The sequence below is a fragment of the Phalacrocorax carbo genome, chromosome 1 (genome assembly GCF_963921805.1).
Source record: "Phalacrocorax carbo chromosome 1, bPhaCar2.1, whole genome shotgun sequence".
NCBI classification, from domain to species: domain Eukaryota; kingdom Metazoa; phylum Chordata; class Aves; order Suliformes; family Phalacrocoracidae; genus Phalacrocorax; species Phalacrocorax carbo.
Genome location: NC_087513.1, coordinates 191,997,053 through 192,013,962, shown reverse-complemented (window position 1 = coordinate 192,013,962; position 16,910 = coordinate 191,997,053). Strand labels below are relative to the sequence as shown.

Genomic DNA, 16,910 nt, shown 5'->3' with positions numbered 1-16,910 from the left:
AACCTCTTCTGAGCAAACAAAAGCCCCATTTAAACTGGAGAGGACAAAACCAGACAAGTATTCATGCAGCTAACTAAATCGTGCACCAGATCTGAGATGGTGTTGCAAGAGGCACATGCCATGGGATATCTAATGTCTCTCTCACACTGACCGGCAGCCAGGAAAATGCCCCCTGAAATTCCTATTAATTATCTTTGTATAATAAGTTATTATGTTATAAAGTTATTCAGCTGTGCCACTGCACACTTCAAAGGCAACTTTTTGACCTTTTCAAGGTGTACACCTGTCTGCCCTGTAAAGGTGGCATGGGGTATACTAAGGAATTGCCAAGTGTCCCTTAGTTGGCCGGCTGCTTTGAGGTATGGTTTTAAGAAGGTTGGAGTGGAGACAGCAACCAAGCTAGCTGTTCATGAACTTGCAAGCTCATGAACAAGAAAATTTTCATTCCCTAATGAAATGAAAAGGAAATCAAGGGCCGTAGGTAACCTGTAAAAAAAGTATTGGTGCTTCAGTGGTTTAACACACAGTGCAAAAATGCATTTTTTTGCTGGTCCTATCTGAAGTGTCAGGTGAGTGGTGCAGGTGGAATCACAGCAATGGGTGCGGGCCCAGGCTGAAAGCATGAGGGCTGTTGGCTCCACTCCAAAAAGGTGCAAATGATCAAGGAGAGAATGACTGTTTTTATGGTGTTAGTTATTGCTTGACAGTGTTACAAGGCAAGTTAATAAAATTGTGGCATAACTAAACCACTCCTTTTGCTTCTTGTCTTCTTCATATGTTAGGACAGTGCTTCACTGACGGTGAAATCGTTTTTAAAATTCAGATACTTTCCTAGTTTATCATCTTTATATGTATAAAAATTACACATATTTATATATAATATTTATAATTTCTTTTCTGATGTGTGTTGCCTTTAATCTGCAAAATAGTCTTGAATTTAGAAGCTATTAAGAGTTTATTTGCCTGAATGTCCAGAAATGGAGAGGAAAAACCACAATATTGATTCTTTACAAAAACCCCTTAGAATCTCTTATTTCAGTCATGAAATCTAGTTACATTAATCTCCGCAGGGAGTTCCCTAATGATTGCAGGATGAGTTACAAGGTATAATAAATGTTAGAAACAGCTGCAGAATCAGATTGGTCTCTCTCCTCTTTTGCTCCTCTGTGTGTGTGTGTGTACAGGAAAGGCAGTAGATGGGCCACCTCCTTTGATGAAACATTTTTTGGGTCTCTCTGTATTGGGTTTTTTCTTAATTATTTTGCTTGTTCTTTTTGAAACTGAAGGACCAGAACTCCAATCAGTTTTCAACATGCAGATGCACCAGGGTTTTATATGAAGGAAAAAGGATTTTTTTTCTTTTTTCTCTGTGTAAATATTAATTTCTGTGCTTTGATATGCATTTTTTTAAACAGTGCTAAACACTGATCCCAAGTTTTCAGAGTGCTATTCCCAATTGCCCATGAATATACAAGATCCATCAGCTATCCATTTGATAATAAGGTGTTTATTAATAGTTCATCCACACATCCCATATTACTTGATTCTTAAATACAAATTGATCTTAATTTTAAAACTCTTGAACTTGAAATTTTTTCAATTGTACATAAAGTTTTCAGAGCTAAATTAACTCTAAAATTAGGCCTTTTAAACCAATTTGCAGTGAAAGCATATTTTAAAACACGGTTTAGAGAAGTCTAGATTAATCTAGTAGGCTTTTTATCTCTAGCAGAAAAGCTTGGGGTAGATTCTTCTTGCAAATTAAAAACTCTTAAGCTAGTCACGTGCATTTCAGGTATAGTCAATAAAGGCTTTAGCACAGTGAAATACACTTCAAGTAATGATCTAAAACAAAAGCTGGTGATATGAATCCCTCCTTTAGAATATTAGAAAATCAATATCTGAATCTGAAATGGGAAAGCAGCACAATGAAAGAAAATAAGCTATAGGAACAGTACAATAATTTTAAGCTAATGAAAGAAAACTTCCAATGTGCTTAAAATGTCATCTTTTTTTTTAAATGTAGGGATCTTCATGTGATCTGAATTTAAAAGTCCACATTTATTCAGTGTTTGTAGATAGTAGATACAGTATAAAATTTAATTATCAGTGTTCATTCTCTTATGTTCTGTCAATAAATATAACTTCTTCCTAGAATGGTGCTTTTAAATGCCAATAATATTTCGGTGCTGTAATGCAAGCACAAAGAAAGCTCCTTCAGCCACCAACAGTCTGAAAAAGAACAGCAAAAATTCTTGGTAGACCAGAATATGTATCTAATTTCATTTCTATTTTTAAGTAATAGTTCACTTCTTTGGGATAACACAGCAGGTTTTTAATCTTGGCATGAGCGTTTCAGAGGGCACAAGTGTCATGCCCTGTCAGGTTTTAAAAGGGAAGGAGGGATCTTAAGGAGTACAATCCTTGGCGCACTTCTGATATGTATACTTGTATTTGTATTTTTGCTAGATTTGTATCTTCAGAGAAAGGAATATTATATCTGGTATTTAAAAAGTAAATAGAAGTCACAACACTTCTTCTCACTGTACTAGTAGAAATTAAGGAACACTACGTGCTTCCAAGAATGTATAGTCTCAGCAGGCAAAGTACAAATACACAGGCAAAGTGATATACCTGGGATTATGTTCCCTCAAGGTTGAAGAAGAGAATACTGATTTTTTTGATACCTGTGCTAGAACAGTTCCTCATGCATTCCCTTGTCTAGCACTGTAATGCCAGATGTTGTTATTTGAAAGCTTGAACAAAAAAAGAAAGTTACTTGTGATTGCCTTGCATGAATAAAAACTTCTCTTTTCAGACTTTCAAATGTATATAAAATGATGAGATGCGTATAAGCTGATATAGGCGAAATAGACTTACACTTGAATTAGTTTACACATTTTTTACATACAAAAATTACATATTACTCTGACGTTCTTCTCACCATGTTTGAAAATGAGAATAAAAATTTTACTTGTTTCAGAGTATTCTGTAAATACTGTAGTATTTAGGAGGCTGCCACACTTCTGACTCCGACATGACATTTGCATTTACTTAAAGCCATTTACACACTGTGATGTTTAATCAAGTTACGATCATCTTCTTTTCTAAAGAAGCTTACAGCAACTTTTAAAAATAGGTATGATTTTACATCATTTAACTTCTGCGGTTAAGTGTTCTTCCAAAAATGGTCTCTGTTTTTCCACAGTATCACTGCAAAGCTTGAAAGAGCTTTAGAAAAGGTGGCCCCTCTCCTGCGAGAAATTTTTGTTGACTTTGCCCCCTTCCTATCCCGAACGTTGTTGGGCAGTCATGGACAAGAGCTGTTGATTGAAGGTACTGTTTCTGTTATAAAATTATGTTATTTAGCTAATAAACTTTGAAATGGACAATGTTTTATTTTCGATAAATAAATGAATCAATTTTCAATGTGTTGTGATTTCATTTCCTTGCATTTAACTTCATTTAAAGAATTTAAGTGTGATAGCTTTTGTACCCTTTTTTTTCCCTAAATGAGAGGCTGTTTAAAAACCTCCCTACGATTTGCTTTTTCCTCCTCAGAATAATTTTATAAGTCTTTAGCCTGACTTTGAGAAACAAATGAAAAATATAATTAAAAAGTGTAATCAACTGCCGTGGAGGAAAGTAAGTTGAAGACTCTGCTCCAGCATTGTTGAAATGTGCATCTAGATTTGGTAGGGACACTGTTTGCTCAGGTGGGGCGGTTGGATTCACCCAGGCAGATAAAGAGTTGTCCCTAGAGGGGAATAAAAAGTGATGATTTTTTAAAGAAAAGTATCCTTGAACACTTTCAAGGATTTTTACAGGTTTTATGCATTGTCTTTACTACTCCATAGTTACAAAATTTGGAGAATATAATGAATCCTCTCAAGTGAGGCAGTAAGTAATGCAGAAATTATGCAGAAAGTGCAAATGTGGCAAGCTTGTTCGTGCAGAAAGTAATGAATCGGTGCTAGTGCAGTTAAAATAGTGATGGGAGAATTTGCATGAACATTCACTGATCCCACATCATATATCCCGAGGAACATATTCTGTCAAGTAAACTTCTTCCCTCCAGAATTGTTCTTACACACAAGATTGCTATTTAATGAGAGGTTTATGGTTGGACTTGATGATCTTAAAGGTCTTTTCCTAAGAACCTAAACAATTCTATGATTCTATGATTATATGAAGAAGTCTCATTAAGGAAAAGCTTATAATGTGTGAAGGTCAATGCAGAAAAAACCACAGCTTTGTGTTCAAATTCCAAAACTCCTTCTATTATATATGTGCCTTATCTAAATATTAGTGTATAGTCTTTATATGGTCTCAGTTATTATCCCCCACAGCATTGGCCCTCTTCTATTCCTAATGCTGGAAATATTTGCATTTTGTAACTGAAATCTTCTAAATAACCTTTTCCATTTTTGTCTAATTATCGTTTAATAATATTATTGTTTAATAATACCAAGGAATGGTATAGTAGCATAGTAATTCTCTGAAGTTTCAGGTTTTTATACTGTTTATTTTATAGCTATGAGTAAGTTGCAGTTCTCACTTAATGACACCTGAAGTTAATGGTCTGAGACGCTTATTGAGAGCATTGAGATGGCTGTAAGATATTTAATGGATTCCATTCTTAAGTCTCTTATTTCAGTGAGGTGGATTGCAAAATTCATAGCAGTGTTATCCTTTTCCATTTGACAATTAATTGCACTACAGTTTTTATAGAATACAAATAAAATTGTCTTGGTTTCACCTAAGCTCTTTTATAGATTAAAGAAAATACTTCACTGATGCTGTTCTGACTTCATCTTTTGGTCAGATTCATGGTGTGAAGAGGGCTCCCTCAATTCCCACCATATGACAAAGACCAAAAAGCTATAGGCCACAGGAACCTCACAATTATATGGCAGTATGAGTTTATCTCATTGCCTGTCCAGACGGAGATATGATTTTGTTGGCTGTAGCGTTCTTCCAATACCCACTTGGACTGCTGTTCCAAATTTTGTCCCATCTATGACTCAGCCATCCAATTCATTCTCAGGAATCATTGTTTACGAATCAAACACTGAGTTCCAAAATAAGTACTGTCCTTCCCATCATGTTTCCTTACTGTTATGTCTAACCTTCTCTTCAATCGCTGTCTCATTCCTGATTTCTAAGAACTAGTCCTTTCTTCAAGATATTGAAATAGCAATCTGTAGAGAAAAAAATCTAAACATAGCTCAGATTTTTACACTGCATGCCTCAGGACTTGAATTTCTGTTTGTTCCGTCTAAAATAGTTGGGCTATTTTTCTTTTTAACAGAGAACTCAGCTGCTTTTACAGTCATTGTGTTCTTCTCATCTTTTCTTCTTCATTGCCTGTATGAGACCCTTGATCTCAACTAAACTGAATTATTGCCTAGTTAAGTTCCTTTTAAAAGGGAATTCTAAATTCTCTCCTAGTCCATTACCTGATTTACTCTGATACATTTCCTGTCATTGTTTACTAAAAGCCAATGGTGGTCCTTGAAGTGCTTGAAAGGGCTCTCCATGTAATGACTCTGCAAAACAGAGGGTTTTAGTGGCGTGATTCAGGTACATGAGTACACAGAGTTCCTGTGGGGCTTTGACAATTTAAACTTGATTTTTACTGGCAAGCAGTAATTAGCTTGACAGTTTTATATGAAATAGTTTAATTTGTTGCTTTATGTGTAAAGGGATTTAGTTATAACAAATAAAAAGGAGCAAATAAACTTTATTTAATCAAGTGTGAAGGTGCTGTCTGTTTTTCAAAGTGATAACCACAAACTTATCTGTTGCATTCTATAAAGTGTGTCCTTTTCTTCTGATTATTCAAGCTTGAAACATAAAAATACCTTCCCTCCTCTTGCTGTTTTTCAAAACATCCATATGGTATGAAGCCTTTCCCCTTCCAGATTTTGCGAAAATCTGAATATCTTCAGGCATCCTTGATGGCGTGTGCTTTTTTTACTGAAGCTCTCTCTAGTGCTGTTGTGCATACATATGTGTAAGACTTACTAAATCATTTCAGACTTGGTATGAATATCCACAGTTTTGTAGCTGAGGCTTTGCGTACTGAAGAGAGAGCAAAAAAGGAAAAGGGAACAGGAAAAAAAATCATTTTACTACTTCTAAAACAGGTTAATTATACAAACTTGCCAGCATATCTGATGCTTTGAGATAGGTGTTGTTAATATATATTGGGAAATGTGTATACAACTTAGTTATGATTTCACCTTTTTATAGTAGTTGTGCTGTCTTGAACTTTTGGTGAAAAATCTTGCAGTCGTACCGTGCCACCACATTTTCCCTTCAGCTTGTATTATCATTCTGTCCCATGGAAGACTGGCTGGCGTATTCTTTGAGGAAACTCTATTTAATATCTAAGCAGTGGATTCTTAACTCTTGAGTGGAGCTGAAATTAACTGGCTGCAATTATCTGGTCAGTCTAGAGCAAAACTTGGACCACTCGTACTCAAAATTGTTAATGTTTCATGTTTGTTCATGTAAATTTCAAAATGTGACTGGTAGCAGAGGAACTCTTTATCAACTAGTAATCTGACATTGCAGAACATATTTATTGGTAAAACTCTTCATCTGTTTACTCACTGAAATAGTACTCATTTTGGGCCCTTTTTCCACAACCAGTTCTTTCTTCAAAGGTATCTTATTATATTCCAAATATTTCAACTTCCCAGAATAAGTGTCCTCCGTGATAGGTTAAGACATATTTGCCATCAAATGCAAATGGTTTCAAACAGAGTATACTAAAACCAGCCCAACACTACTGTGGTTCATCAGCTGAGGTTCTTTCAATGCTCCAGAGAACAGAAGTTGCAAAGGTTAAAATTGTCCATATAGAATCTAATTGGAAACAAACATGCAATATGTGTAGGTCACATATTTAAGCTTAGCAATGGTCATTGTGGAGTTCCATTTAACACTTGCACAGATACGTTTTCACTAACTCTAGTTTCCATATGGTCTGCAAATTCCCTGCAAATGTAAAGTGCGTGACAACATTCTAGCTTTTAGGAGAAAATGTTACAGGCAAGTGTAATCTGATCTGTATCCGAAAGCAAAGTTACATCCTCTTTTTTGTCAAGCACAGACCGGTTAATGTATTTTCAGTAAAGCTATTCTTGGAGTGTCTTAAACTGTTGAATGGGTCCAAGATCAAAACATAGTGACATACAACACTTACCCTTCTCTATAGTGAGATAACAAACAAACATTACCAATGCTTTTCGCTTTCCTATATCATTACCTAGGTATAAGGTCAGCCAGGTAGCCTGTACATTTGACATGTTTCTGAAACATGCACAATTTGGATCAGATGAAACACAGTGTTTTCATGCTGATGGGACCAGAATCTGTTTTTCCTCATTAATTCACCACATGACCCTAAGAAAATATCAGTAGAAGCGATGGACTAGTTTTGTATGGTATTTGACCGGAGGCTTCGTGAAACAGTTGAAAAATTGCCCAAAACATTCCTTTGGAAACCACAGATAGAACTTGGGTGCTAAATGACACTACTTTAAAAGCTCCCAAAGACCACAAATGTGGCGTCACTGTGGCATCTACCAATACTGCCACAATTTGTTTCTGATTTCCTCAAACAATACCTAGTTTTGTATTAGGAAGAACAAGGTAACCATTTTGCTGAGACACTGTAGAAATCTGGAAATCCCTTAGACTTTCTGGGGAAAAAAAGTACTTTTTGGTGCTTAACAAAGCCCTTGGCTTTCTCTTAGAAACTTTTCAGAACCTTTGTATTATTTTTGTGGTCAGGAGCACAGATGCTATAAAGCAGAGAGATTGCATGTTCTTGCAAAACTTTATTTTCCTGTTCATATTGTTCTCTCGGTTTTTTATCTCACTCTGCCACATCCAGAATATTTTTGTTTGTGTGTCCAGACATGTTTTCTTTCAACTAATCAGACTTTTGGTAATTGCTTACCAGTCTGTAGCACAGTATGTAGCCAGCATTCTGAACAAAATAAACGAATAAATATTAGCAATAAGACAGGGCATTAAAAAAGGTGTTATGATTTTTAAATTTGCATTAACTGGAATTAACAGCACATAAGTAAAAACTGAAGCTATTCATAGCGCTGAAATGTCTCCGAGCCACTTGTTGATTCTGCTTTGATATTTTTATTAACAGTCTTGATTATGGTGCAGAATTGTTCCTGGCAAAGCTAACTGCTTAGACAGAGGTATACAAAATGAAAAGCAAAGGCATTCCCCTGGAAAGAGATGTTGAATCATTTTGTGGAAAAACCAAAACTCAAGAAAAAGCCAAATTTCAATACAGCCAAATGCTGAGTCAGATTGCTAGGAACAAAGAATATAGACTATACGTAGAGGGTAGGAAATGAGGGATGAAGCCACTCAGTGTAGGGATTGTTATAATAATTAGCATGCTCTGGGTTCTCTTAGCTCAGTGCTGAGGCAACAAATACTTGGATTCTTCTGATAGATGAGGAGGTGATTTCATTTCTCTGCACAGCTTCAGTAAAGCTCCTACCATCTGGTTCTATCACTTCAAAAATGATACACACTGAAGAGGGAACAAAAGAGCAGGGCACAAGTGATTGATGGATGGGAGATAAACTCCATGAAGTACAATGTAAAGAGCTTGATTTGTCTGACGTACTGAAGAGAAGAGATATAAAGAAGTTAGATACTACAGGATGTCTTAGCCTTTCTACCAACAGAATGCCTAATGAGGGTAAATAACATTGGAAAATTTTACTAGGGCTTACCATCAAGTATTGAGATCGATGTTTCTTGTAGTCTTTATGACTGTTTGAAACATTCTTTTTAAATATAGTCTTCTGTCTAGCTTCTCAGGAGGAAAAATGTCATGTGTTTGCTGACTGGTTTTGGAGCTTCTTTGTGGCTTTGGAGCCTCTGAATCCCTGTTTCCTCTGTGCCATACCCTGCAAGGAATGATAGCTTGCATTAACCTTAATTTGCTTTAACATTGCCATCACTGCTTTTGTTCACATGGTCATAGACAGATGTACTTCAGTGTCAGCTAGCCACCTGCAGTAGCTAGTAACTTTTTTCAGTCAAAAAAAGTGGTTTTTCCTAGTTCTGCAGTTGACTGTGTCTCAACTGCAGATGCAGCCAAGAATATATCATCTTCCCTTGAGGAATCAAAGATGGTCAGTATTCAAGTCACTGTATGAAATAAGCCTTTCTTCTGATTTTTTATGTGTGTTCGTGTGTATATATATATATATAAAATAAAAACTGTTTTTATTTATATTTAAGAACATCTTTAATCATTACCTTGAAGCTCATTTTAGTATGAGACATTTTCCCCTTTCTCTGCATAATGGAGTTCGTCTCTTCAGGCAAGCCTCATGTAGGGCTTATGTCAGCTGGCCCTCAGATTTCAGACAGCCCTTGCAAGTGTATGAATGCATAGCCATACATATACTTTAATATGTTTTCTTGCATATATGAGACTTATATGTTCATACTGGGTGAGGAGGATCAGGCTTTTACTCCCTTGATAGCTTTTCAACAGGCTGGCCAGTTTCAGCCAGTTTAACAAAGGATGCTTAAAAGATGCTATCTTTACACAATATTAATTAATATAGGTACCTGTTTAAAGAAAAGATACTCTATAATGTCTTGGCTGTGGCAGTAGTTACTGTGTATTTCTTAACTGACTTCAATATTCACCCTGCACTATCATTTGGGGTATACAATCATCGTGTAGTGAATAAATGGAAGACTGAAAAGTAGCTGAAAAAATTTCGTCTGGTTTATTTGCAGCTGTGTAATATACTGTGTTAGTACAACACTGTGGATATTGCAACACAAGGAACAGGAAAGCAATTGATAAATCAGGACTGAGAGAGAATGCAGTAGGAAATCAACCCTGTTAGACACCAGAGGATCCCTGTTAGAAATCACGATGAATGTTAAAAATGTTTCTGTGGGGAGGATGTTATGCAGTGGTCAGGCTAGTGCCGTGTGCAAGTGAGTCTCAATGGACATAATCACTTTGGTCAGTCAGGGTCAGGAATCTTACAGATTCTTTGGTTTGTACTGGGGCAGGAACTCTGAATTGGTTTTCAAGGCTAAAGAGTTAATATGTTCTTCTCTGCTATGCCACCTCCCACTCGTTTCTCTCCATGTGCCCTAGGTTCATTCTTCTATGCCTAGTAAGAGGTGATGCTGCAGGCTTAGCACAGTGTAGTTAAAGCCAATGAATTGCCTGACCCAATCCTCTGGAAGACAGATTTCTTTAATTTGTGGTAGTAGGACTCCTGCTCATAGATTTCTTTTTATCTTCCACTGTAAACACTTGCAAAAAGATCCCAGTGAAATTGCACTACTGTCCAAAACCAAGCCCTGCTAGCTAATGAGGTTGGAACAATAATGAGTTACAGATAATGATTTTCTCCAGTAAGTTTATAAACATTCATCATCACTAACAATACATTGAATAACTTTATATTGTTACAAGCTTTGAATGCTGATCTGCACTGTGAGGATGTTTTTTAGGTATCTTCCTTTTTTACTTTATGCGTTTCTACAGGTAATTTGCAAGGTTTGGGGTTTACCATTACAATAGGTAATTTTGAAACAGGGCATGAAACCCCTTGAAATCCTCCAATGGATATAATTTTAAATGCTGCTGCTGATTGAAACCCTGCCTGTACATGTTGTAATCCCTTCATAAACAGGAAAAAAAATGTTCATGAATTTCAAACTGCTATTAGTAGGCTTGTAAGAAATTTTTTCTCTAAGACATTCTTGATCTATGAATAGCTCTTAGTGTCCTACTGAAAGGCTCCACAGTATGCTCATGTGTCTGCAAACACTTCGGGCCTGAAAGTGTTTCTTACTAAAAAACATCAATGAGTCAGATACACATGGAGACAGAAAACAACACCAGTTTTCCAGAAGTCTGTATGGTAGGAACAAAGAAATGATGAAAGGTTAAATGGATATTCAGATCTGCCTATTTATTTACACGTACTCCAGCAGAGTCAAGGTTCAAAGCTCTGTGCAACTTCCACACTGTTTTTCTGAATATGCTACTAGTGACAAGACAGATCCCAATACTGGCATTCAGAGGGGGAACTGAAGAGCAGGTGCAACAGCAGAAGTCTCTGTTATTTATCCACAGTGAAATCTTCAAACTATAATGACCTCGACACCAGTTACAGAACATCTTTCTTGTGTATAATATTCTTTCATGATAACTTTAAAGGGATATAATTACAAATACTAGGAAGTGAAGAAGATACACATTCATTCATTTGATTTTGAAGATTTAACTCTTGAATTACTGGAGTTCCTGTGTGCGGAATATGTTCTGAACAGATGTTTAACATTGCAGGAAACATATAGATCAGAGATCCAGATAGCAACTAGGAAATGCATAGCATCTGGCACCTTTTTGAAAGTAAACCTGCCAATAATTAATTACACATATGAGCCACTATATCCTGTCTAATGAATTGGACACTTACTAAGATGTATTAGACTATGTAACAGAGGTTAACTGCTCATACCCTCTCTTTTGTCTTTGGCTTGTGTGGTCGCAGCATAACTTAAGGGTAGAAATTGTAGTTGGCACTCAGATTATATGTCCTTGATTATATTATCATTGTTACATTAATCAATAATCAAAGCATCTTTACAATCCAAAATGTATGAAGTTTCCATTAGGCAGAAATTGGGGTAGTTCGATTGCTTTGCCAATGGAGGAAAGAAAATGACCGAAAATGTGAGACTAATTGTAAAGCTTAGAATCAACTACCTATACTCAACAGAAGAGGTTAAGAGAGTGTAGCAGTAAAAAAATACATGCCCTCAGGAAAACAAAAGCTGGTAACTGTGTAGTCAGGTTTGCTGAAAAGCACTGAAAGTTATCCTTGAAAATACAGAAGACTAGTAGATGTTCGAAGTTACTAAATTACTGTTGAAAGTGCTACTATAAAAATATAATTAGAAACCAAATGATACCAGTTGCTGTTCTTTTAATGTATGTAAAGAAATGCACAAAATATTGGAGCCCTTAAAGAGCAAGAAAATGAGTTGCTTGTGGTCCTCAGGTCCCACTTACCTTCAGCAGTATTGGGCACTTTCTCACAAGTTTCTTTTTCAAGCTAGTAACCTGTATTCCAGTTGCAAGCCATAAGGCCTAGAAAGGACTGGTCTTTTTGCCTTAAAACTCTAGAAAAATACCCTCTCTGATAGCTTCATACTCCCTTCTTTGTCTTAATACCAGCCAGGTCAGATGTCCCTCTGTCTTCTTTCTTTCTGCAGCTATGGAAAATAATTTTCTTTCTTTCCCCCTTTTTTTTTTTTTTTTTGTTTTTAATAAGTTTGCCTCCTACTACAAAAAGAATAATGAAATCTATTTAATATTATTTCAAGAAAATTATTTTTAAAAGATTCTTGAGAAAGATCTTAACACGTACAGGCACTACTGTAACATAGCCTGTAGGTGGACTCATCATATCAGGTATACAGCAGTGCTGCATGGTAACACTGGACTAAGTTGTACAATTTTTTCAGAGCAGCCACCTTTTTCCCCCTTATTATTTTCTCCTCTACTGTCCAGGTCCAAAGAAAAACGAGGTGGTATGCCAAAAAGGTATTCAGTATCTACAGGATGTTCATGCTGTGACTGAAGCTCCCCACAGGCAGAGGTTCTCTGGTTCTTATTCCACTTAATTCATCATTCAGAACTCAGCAGGGGACTCTGCCTGATTTTGGACTTGAAACAGTTAGGCTGGTATTTGCCCCACTCTTTGTCCTCTAAAGGCTTAAAAATGGTATCAATCTACTTTATTGTCCCAGCAGTATTTTCCAGAAAACTACCTAACTGATAAACTACAGGGTGCAAATAACATCTTTGTATCAGATTTTGCCCTGAAAGACATGTTTCTCATGAGGCATATTCTAATAATCCTTTTCCATGTAGCCTGAGCTCTGTGTCCAGGTTCTTTACAAAACTAATCTCATTAGGGCTGGTCACAGTTTCTCCTTCTATATTCCTTAACTCTGTGTCTACTTATCACCTGCTCTTATGACCCAGACCAAAACCTTTCAGTGGCCAAGTTTAACAAAACTCCCTTACTTGTCCTGATGATTTAAATAAGTTCTACAGTTCATCCTATTGGATATGGATGTGCTTGTTTCCATGCCTTCAAGGCATAAACAAAGAATATTCCACAAAAACTCTTGAATCAATTACCTAGAGAAACTACTACAGTTGATTCTTAAAAATATACCTATTTTTAGAGACCTTTGTTTTTGATCTAAAAAAATGTTACCGATAGCATAAACATTAATGAACCATCACGGTTGATTTATCTGGACGTTAACGGACTGCCTGCAGACCTGGGATCATTTTTGAAAGGACTAAGAGAATATATCTTTACTGTGCTCTCTCTAACTCTATGGTAAAATGTACCTTCCTCCAAAAAAACAAACCTGCTAAACATATATTGCCTTACATCATGTCTTATTTTTGTCTGTTGGTACGTGGAACTTTATGATCCAAATTTTTATACTAATAGTGATGTTGTCTGTGGAGATTTTCTTACAGTGGGAAACCCTCATGCTGAAAGAACTTGTCAGACAACAGAGACAGTTGTGATATGTCAAATTAAGATGGCAAAGTGATGTCAAAGCAGGTCTAGGGAGAGCCCATAACAATGTTACTGTCAAGTAAATAAAGAAAACCGAAACACAAGAAGTACAAGTTATTTCAAGAGATCTATGACTGCGGTACAGTTCTGTGTTTTGAGATACACTGTTTTAGAATGATTACCCTTTGTCAGTAGGGCTTCAGGATAGGAGGAAAATCTGATGGCTGCCAGCTAAGGTCGGCAAAGTTCAGTGTGGAAATGGAGATTTATTTTTTTTCCTTGTTATCAAATTCTCAGAAAACAACTACCATCTAAATGAAATATTATTTCACCAACAGTCTGCTCAACTAGATACAAAAACTAGCTGGTGTGTTATGCCACTCAGGAGATCACACCTAGTTAAAATAATGGTCATCTTGGCCTTAAGAAATTTAGGAAGCTGCATAAGTTCTGTGAGGTTTTGTTGTACTTCCTATTCGTAGCTGCACTGGTTCACTCACTGATCTCTCAGTATGGCCCCAAGGTGGCCAAAGAGAATAAATATAAGGAAGTAAGAAGCACCAGTAAAAAGTTAGTGGTTTTACTGCTGTGCGGCCTATCCTTTTCTCTTTTTCCTTTTTCTTCATTCACCACACACACATTTCAGTTGTGTCATGCTATGATGATAATATTCCCCTTAATATAGGAAATAATGTTACAAAGAACTAGAAGGTAGTAGTAGAAAGAAGGAAGCAAAAGGCAATTCCTATGTCTAAAAAAAAGAGGAGAGAAAAAAAAAGAAAAAGTAAGTACAGAAAATAGGGCATCAAATAGGAATAAGTTATAGACTGGAGCTAAGGAGTAGTTGATAAATTTCAGGAAAAACGTAAAGCCTTATACATATGGAAAAAATAACATTGAGCAACAGATTTGAATTATATTACTTGTTGCATTTTCAGGAAGAGCATGATATTCTAGAGGATCATACTTACAATCCATATTGCCCAGAATGTCAGGTTTTTTGACAGCTTTAGAAAGGATTGGAAGAGGATTTTGAGATTAAGAGAAAGCATCGTAGGTGTAGCGAAGGTATAAACATTTGCTTCTGTTAGTGAGTTAGTTAGTGAGAAATTAATGTTCTGATTTCTGCTTGTACACTTCTTTGAAAATAATTCACTGTTGAGGCAGTTATTCTGGTATGTATCTGAGAGAATGTGAAGGACTGAGAAAAAAGAAGAAGGAGGGGTAGATGTTTCTTCATTTAAATAAGAAAACTGTGATGGATCAGTAGAACATAAAATCTCAGAATATTTGCTTTTTTTCCCAGTTGTGTTGAATATGTGGCAACTTCTTTGGTATTGGCTGTTTTCATTTAGTAATTTTTCTACAGATTTAATTACTCAAATAGTAACTTGATCAGGAAAGGAATAGCATCTTGAAAAAATATCACATGACAAAACCCGAAAAATATTTTAACTTTTCACATTCAAAATTAATTTTTAAATGGCTTTTTTCCATTAATTTTGTTCTTACTCCATCCATTGACATAAAATATCCATGGCAGCAGCTGTGGCAAAAATTTAGCCACAACTTTGAGCCACTTTGGTAATATCATAGGATAAAGGGGGAAATCAGATGACTTTCAGGATCATATTTTAAATTTCACAGGGACTGCTGGGTGTTTGCAAAAAAAATGGGAATAGTTTTCACTGAGATTCTAGATAAATAAAAGGTTTGGATTTTCCAGAACCTCTGTCTAAGTGTAGTTTGTTTTTTAGTTCTTCCAGGCTTCTGCCAAAATAAAATGTTTATAAGTTACTCGAGTCTAACTGAAACTGAAGTAGACTTCAACAGAAAAGCAATACTTCAATTTTGTAGACATTTTCAAGATTAGAGGTGTTTTAATTTGATCAGCTGCAGTGCAGTGTGATCCCTGGTTTGGCTGGTTTGACCCATTGCCTAGAACGGTAGTTTAGAAGAGAAGGAAACACATTTCATTTCCAAGTTAAATTCTAGTACATTATAAGTATCATATTGTTCCAAAAATAAACCTTCTTCACTTAAATTTATCAGACAATTTTATTCTTATAATTAATATTTGTGTTGTATCCTTTATATGAAAAGAATAATTTTGTGTTATTAATGCTAATTAGAACAATTTCTCAGTTGATACATGAGGGATTGATATAAATTTTAGATCTGTCTTGGTATAGCAATTAGATAAGCATATTAGTTCACTACATCACAACAGATGTTTGGAAATAGATCCATTCAAAGAGATACTGTCTTAAGAGAAGGACAGAGAAACACAAATGCATATATTGAGTAAATCCCGATGGACCGTTGGCCAAGGAAAAAATTAACACAGGCACTAAATGAAAAACTAGATCATCTTCGTGGACCCATAGATCATGGAAGATCTTCAGTGAGATATTGAACTGAACAGTGGTAGTGGATTTTATTTTATACGTTAAGCGATCTCCTCATTTGATGAATGAGGATTTGTTCATCCCATTAACACGAATGGAAAACTGACAAAAATTCCATACGTTGGTATGAGGTTAGACTTCTCAGAGTAATGTGGCACCACCATCAGTTTTGTCAATATCATTACAGCTCATGGGATCACAGTATGAAAGTCTGTAATTTTAAAAAGTAAATCATGTATACATTGTAATAAATTCCCTCTCTGTGGGTATGCTCTCATGGGTTTTTGCCATTCTGTGATTCCATCTGGATATTTTGTAGTCCTCATTTAGATTCCTTTTTAGTAACTGCAGTGGTGAAGAAGTATAGGGTTTTTTACTTCAATAAAATAATTCAAGAAGCTGTTACATAGCATTCTTATTCTTTAAAATATTATCCTAATATTAAGATCTGTTTTATTTTACAAATTTGACTAAAAGGTCCAAACCATTTGAGTTGGGTCTGAACAGATTAAAATCTATTGTTTATGTTGACCTGTCAGTGTTTGAGGTATTTATTTTAAGATATGAGTTCTAAAGATTTCTGATTATATTCTAAAGTTATTTCATTTTAAAACCTGGATGATACCTTTTCCTAGATCGTTGGGTACCAGATATAAAGAATATTACCTGTGTTGGGCAGTGTCTTTCGCCATAACAAAAATATCTTACAATAAGTATAACTGTCTTGATCAACTACAAAGGCACTGAATCAAATCCACATTCATCATGTTTTTCTGTGTCACTCTTTTGCTCTGTAAAGGAGATCTATACATACAAAGGATGGTCTGGAGTACTAATACAGCCATCCTTCATGGTCCCT

General features: G+C 35.8%; 1 protein-coding gene across 7 annotated transcripts in view; it reads left to right on the top strand.

The window, feature by feature from the left end:
* NBEA (neurobeachin) overlaps positions 1-16,910 on the top strand; it is a 505,018-nt gene that overhangs the window by 214,640 nt on the left and 273,468 nt on the right. For all 7 annotated transcript variants that reach the window (XM_064441021.1, XM_064441019.1, XM_064441015.1 and 4 more), the window contains one exon: positions 3,209-3,336. In XM_064441021.1, coding sequence (XP_064297091.1) covers positions 3,209-3,336 — 128 coding nt within the window. The remainder of the gene's footprint in view (positions 1-3,208; positions 3,337-16,910) is intronic.